This window comes from Myotis lucifugus, unplaced genomic scaffold (assembly GCF_000147115.1).
Source record: "Myotis lucifugus unplaced genomic scaffold, Myoluc2.0 scaffold_23, whole genome shotgun sequence".
Taxonomy (NCBI): domain Eukaryota; kingdom Metazoa; phylum Chordata; class Mammalia; order Chiroptera; family Vespertilionidae; genus Myotis; species Myotis lucifugus.
Window position 1 is genome coordinate 1348198 of NW_005871071.1, and position 6246 is coordinate 1354443.

At 47.8% G+C, this 6246-nt stretch overlaps 1 protein-coding gene across 3 annotated transcripts in view; it reads right to left on the minus strand.

Moving 5' to 3' along the window:
• Positions 1-6246, minus strand: part of CGNL1 (cingulin like 1) — a 135077-nt gene that overhangs the window by 20453 nt on the left and 108378 nt on the right. For all 3 annotated transcript variants that reach the window (XM_023751608.1, XM_006085909.3, XM_023751609.1), the window contains exons 11-12: positions 2410-2562; positions 1841-2011 (exon numbers count right to left, since the gene is read on the minus strand). In XM_023751608.1, coding sequence (XP_023607376.1) covers positions 1841-2011; positions 2410-2562 — 324 coding nt within the window. The remainder of the gene's footprint in view (positions 1-1840; positions 2012-2409; positions 2563-6246) is intronic.

The following is a 6246-nucleotide window of genomic DNA, read 5'->3' on the forward strand; positions in this document are numbered from 1 at the left end:
GTAAATCACTTTTGTCTTAACTGCATGAGCTCAGCAGCTTGACTCGGGGGGTATCTGTCATTTCTTTTCAGAATGATGAGGTGTCCGTTTCTGCCATTCAAACGGAAACAGTCTCACAGGGCTCCACCACTGAGAAAGGCTAAGAAGGGCCATCTTGTTTTCCTCACGAGGAGTCCTTTTTTTCACTAGGGCCCTTATAGACAACATTGGTCTCCATCTGACCTTAACTACCTTCTCTGGACCTGTTTCCTTATCTGACTAGATCACTAAGGCTCCTTCCAATCTGAAGACTCCAGCAGAGGAACTGTCATAGAAAAGGCAACAGAAGTGCCCGGCCAGTGTAGCTCAGTGGCTCAATGCCAACCATGAACCAGGAGGTCACAGTTCAATTCCTGGTCAGGGCACATGCCCGGGTGTGGGCTCGATCCCCAGTGCAGGGCATGCAGGAGGCAGCCAATCAATGATTCTCATCATTGATGTTTCTATTTCTCTCTCCCTCTCTCTTCCTCTCTGAAATCAATAAAAATATTTTTTTTTTAAAGAAAAGGAAGGAAGGGAAGGAGGGAGGGAGGAAGGAGGGAAGAAAGAGCAACAGAAGCAGTTTGCAAGGGTCACTCTGACACTATGGTTTTCTGAAATCAAAACTGCACACCAGGTGTTTGTTGTTATCCTGGTGAATATCTGAGTCCTCCACGCACCTCCTATAGAACGAAATGAGTTTTTAATGCCAAAGAGAACTGTGATGCCAATAAGCTACTTTCAGTTTTTCCTTGGATTCCTGTATCCTATGACCCTGCGGCAGGGGGGACGTGCTCCCAGGATCCTTTCAGACGTGTTCTAGAAGTCTCTAATAAGTACCCATTGTTCTTCCACACACTTAACACTGACTCTCGGGCAACTTTTCTTTGATCATCAAAGATATTAAAAGTTTGTTTTTTAAAGAAAAACATGTTTTTCTGTGGAATCTTAGTGCTCTTGGAACTGCTTATGAAAAAAAGTAAGACGTAGAATAAAAATAATGTTAGTATTCAGGATATACAGACTTTTTGCTATCTAGCCCTGCGTGTTAATTATTAAATCATTACTATTTTGTATATTTTTAAAGAGGGAGGAACAAACAGATGCTCAGAAAATTGGGGCAATGTGCTCAAGGTCATGCAGCTGGCGAGAAGCATAGACAGCAATCAGCACTCACTGGATGTGCATTTCGGAGCCTTTGGCTTTCCATTAAAATAATCAAAACCATTCCCTTTATGTTTCTCAGTCCTTTAGAAGTCGAGACTTAAGGGAACTAACAATTGGGTTACTCTGTTCTATTATTCTTCACTATAAAACCAAAAATATGTTTTAATAATTCCAATACTCATAAATTCCTGAAGATTTCTTTTTGTCTCCATTATTGTTATTCTGAAAGTCTTGTCTACCACTCCCACTCCAATAAAAGTCTGTATTTTCTAAGACTGGCAGAAAAAAAGAACACCATGGTTACTATAATCCTTGTTCTAGGACTAAATTAAAACATTAATACATATGAACCATTTGGACACAGCTGGGCACACCACTGGAGCTCCATAAATGGCAGCTAATCTTTTTAGGCAGAAAAATCTTGGATTCATCAAGGAAATGGTCAAGTTACAGTCTTGTCAATTTCACCTCAGAGGCCCTGGGTGTGTTGTGCCTTAGCAAGCCATTGATCCCATGTAACCATCCAGAGCGTTAAGACGGAGGAATCAAGCATGGATGTTGACTTAAGAATCCACCCCCCGTCTTCCTAGAAGTGCAGTCTGGAAGGGTACTCTGAATAAAGGTGGAACCAGGAGCTGGTCTGGCCTGGCGTTACCTCCTCCTGCATTTTTGAGGCAGTCAGACGGGACTTTTCTGCCTCTAGGGTTTTCTCCTTCAACTGCCTTTGCATTTCTGCAAGCTCCCTGCGATTCTTCTCCTTGTAGTCATCCAGCTGGTTCTGGAGCTCCAGCGTTGATGTGCGGGACACCTCGACAATGTCGGCCATCTGGAAGAAGTGACACGGGGTGAGCCCACCTGCACGCTCCATCTGGGGTCAGGGAGCTAGCTTTGGGGCCCATCTAACAGGTCGCATCTCCTCCTCTTTCCCCTACAGCCTCTCCAAAGACTCTCCAAAGCACCTAGTCATGGGCTGACCAGGTGTAGCCACCTCTAACTAGGGAGCAGCTAGGCCCAGAATCCAGAGGGCCTGGCATAGTCTAGACCTGTTTCTCTGTATCTGGGATTCTCAACAAGCCCAATGAGCTGTTCCAGGGGGTCTGCATTTGTGCTTTCACATAACTGCAGGTTCCTTAGCTTTCATCAGCCCCCAGAGGGGCTGGATCCCACACCCTCTCCTCCCTGTGCTCCCTCCCTCCACTCTCTTGCCTCTTCCTGCTCCCTCACCTCCTTCTGCAGTTTCTCAATGGTCTTGTCAAGATGCCAGCGCTCATTCTCCATTTCGTTCTTCATTCTCCTTAACTGCTCCTTCTGCTCGGCCTCCTCTCTTAGCTTCTCGGACAACTGCTTCTGCTCCTGGGTGGCCCGACTCAGACTTGCCTGCAGATGGCAGGGAAAGGGCAGTGTTGTCGTCAACCCACCAGGTCAGGCACAGGGACAGGCGGCAGAGCGGGTTTCACAACCACACCACAGAGCGATCAGACCCGTTACATCAGTAACAAGGAAAAGGATCCAAGTAAAGCCCTCCCAGAGACACAAGGATACTGCTGCTTCTGAAGTTCAGGGGCCAAGCTGCCTTGGCCAAAAGCTTGTAGAGGCAGACAAAGGGTGCAAAACGGCCGAGGCTGCTGGGGGTGGCGATTCAGGGTAGTGTCTGAAAACCTGACTGCTCACGCTTGGAAAGTGAGGTAAAGTTATATATGAGTCTGGCCTGTGCGGCTCAGTTGGCTGAATGTTGCCCATGCACCGAAAGGTCACTGGTTTGATTCTTGGCCGGGGCACATGCCCAGGTTGCGGGTTCAATCCCCAGTCGGGGTGCACATGGGAGGCAACTGATAGATGTTTCTCTCTCACATTGATGTTTCTCTCTCTCTCTGCCTCTCCCTTCCTCTCTCTCTAAAAATCAATTAAAAAAATATTTTTTTAAAAAGTTATACATGAGGCCAACCTAAACCTACATGGCAATTTACATGTTGTGATCTACAGCGTTGCACCTAACATTCTTGAATTTGCTCTGCTGTGCAGATGATCGTTACAGCTAACAATGAATCTATGAGGACAGAGAACACGTCCACAGGCCAAGAGCCCACCTGGGTACAGGGAGCTGTAATCATCAGAATCCAGGGTTGGACTCATCCCCAGCAGAAAAAGAACTTGGCAATCCACAGGGTGATGACTTGATAAGTAGGAGGTGTTACAGGGAGAGGCACCAGTCAGAAAAGTGCACGCGTGGTTACCTAGTGACTCAGCACCAAATACTAGTAGTTAAAATGCAACCATCTTGGGGGGCAACATTTCCCCTGGGTTTCCCTGGATCTCTCATCTCACAACCTCACATACACTGAAGCCCTCATATAAAAAACATGCAATTCTAAAACAAAATCCTAAGGCAGTGGTTCTCAACCTTCTGGCCCTTTAAATACAGTTCCTCATGTTGTGACCCAACCCATAAAATTATTTTCGTTGCTACTTCATAACTGTAATGTTGCTACTGTTATGAATCGTAATGTAAATATCTGATACGCCGGATGGTCTTAGGCGACCCCTGTGAAAGGGTCGTTCGACCGCCAAAGGGGTCGCGACCCACAGGTTGAGAACCGCTGTCCTAAGGTATCTCGGGAAGGTCACAGCGGCTTCTGTAAATGGCTGAGGGCTGAGACCACTGGTGTGAGGATGTCAAGAAGAGACACAGCTCAGAATGGGGCAGCAGGACCCACACATGGGGGGTTCTCCGGAGAATGTCGGGAGGTGCTGAGGGCTGAGTGGGTTCGTACAGGTACCGCTGAGGCCCTGCTCAGTCAGTGTCCCTGCAGAGGCTGCACACCAGTGGTTTATGCGTTTACAGTGCTTCACAGTTTACAAGCTGCTGTCACGTGCAATAACTCAGGCATCTTGAAAACACTCCCAAATCACTTCAGGCACTGCTGGTTTGCATGTGAACAGCTCTGCTGGCCAACCACCTGACCTGGGGCCAAACAGCCACCTGTGAAGGCGTCCTTGCCCCTCTGGCTACATGCAAAAAATCAGCCAACCCAGCCGGCTGCTGGAGTTAATTGCTGTGGGGATCCAAAGTCAACAGAAGTGGCTGGGGGGAAACAAAGGTGCTAAGGAAAGGTAATCAGGAGTTCAGCGTGGGACCATTAGCAGGAGTGCTTCCCACCACAGCCCAGCTGGGCACACACCAGAGACGGGGTCAGAGCCTGGGATCTGCCTGTGGCTGATTCAGTGGTGTTAGGGCCAAGGGGGGCACAGGGTAAGGTGAGCAGTGTATGGTTCCATTGTGTGGGAGAAAACTCTCAGAAACATGTATCTCAAGATTTAAGTTCTTGAAAAACCAATAATACCCATACAGAGGGCAGTCAATGGCTTTCCATAGAACCTTCAGGATCCATCTCAACCCCTACACCTACAGGTCCCCCCAGCCTCTCCTTTTCTTCCTCCTGGATCCCAATCCCAGGGCTCCGGGTCAGCAGACAAGCCAGCCCCCGCTCTATTCAACCTCCATGTGATGGGTGCATTTCAGCTCCACCCCTGGCTCAACCCACCCAACTCTGCTCTCCTGCACCACTGGAGACCAAGGCTCACACACTGTGGGGCGGGGCCCAGCCAACACCCATCCCCTCAACACAACACACACACACACACACACACACACACACACACACACATTTTCTTAGAAGAATAGTTTTCACTAAATTATTTTAAAAATATTTCTTGTATGCTTGCCTCTCTTGTAAGATCTGTAAAGGCGAGGAATCAATTTTCTATCTGGGTATATCTCATAACCCAGACTCACTGTGAGGCATATAATAAAACTCATTGGTTGAAAACTAATATCTATTCCCAAAAGTGACCTAAAGACTTCTTATACCTGAGTCATCAGGCAAAGGTACAGTCCTCCTTCCTGAAAATGCAGATTCTGGCCCTTTCTGATGGAATCCACAATTCTTCTTGGAGTGGGGCCCGAAAATTTGCACTTGAAAGTGCCCAGTTAATTCTAATATACTCTGAAGTTTAGAGATGCTATTTAGCACATCTCTCTAGCTTTTCCTCTTTGGTTATTTAAGAAATAATGTTCCGATACATCACTGCTGAGAAAACATGTCCCAAATTCACATGAAACATGCCCCAAACGGCAACTTTGCATTTGGCAGTTAGGAGTGAAATGCTCTGTAGCTACCGTGAATATATTTCCAAGCCCCTTGACTAATACTAGGGTCTAAACTTGGGGAAAATTTATCAACTTGATAAATTTATTATTCATGAAGGTGCAACAGATCGCTAAAGGCAAGGAGGTTTTGACATGTAAAACGCTCCCTCCCAGGGCTAAGCCCCTGCAGGGGCCAGCCTTGGGAAGAGGCATGCAGAAGGAGGAGCTGCCTATCAGCTTCCAGATTTTAGAGAAGCCCTTGTGTTTTAGGGTGACGGTTCACTAACTTTTCACAGCACTAACTTTTGAGACCAGATAATTCAGGTTAACAGTGATAAGGTGGCCGGGCCCTTCTTAAATCCCTGCTGGGTTGTGTGAGGATGGCCACACACTGCACGAAGCATCCGCACCATCTCCCCACCTGGGAAAGCAGGCCCAAACACAAGTAACAGGTGAGGGATAACTTCCAAGGCAAGGACAGAGCAGGGGGGGCAGGGGGAGGGCAGTGGCTGCATTATCTGTAGGCCTTGAGGCGTCATCTGTTCTCTCCTCTGGATTGACTAGGAGCCTGGACTCACTGCTGGTGAACGACTTCCTTCCGCGTGAAACACCAAAGGACAATGCGATTGAGGGCCTGTCATAGCTGCGCCCAGCGCTCCGTGTGAGCGTGACACGAGGTGCAGATCTCTGTCCATACAGAGGACTAACGTTTCTCCTCTTTCTGTCCCCAACTGGCTCACAGACTGAAACCCCACATTCTGGCGGCTGGGCTGCAGCCATCACAAGTCTTAAACAGGAGCACAGGGAAATGGCCATCCACACAAATCACCAAACAGAACAAGAGTTTGTAAGAAAGATCTGGAAGGAAGGAAGGAAGGAAGGAAGGAAGGAAGGAAGGAAGGAAGGAAGGAAGA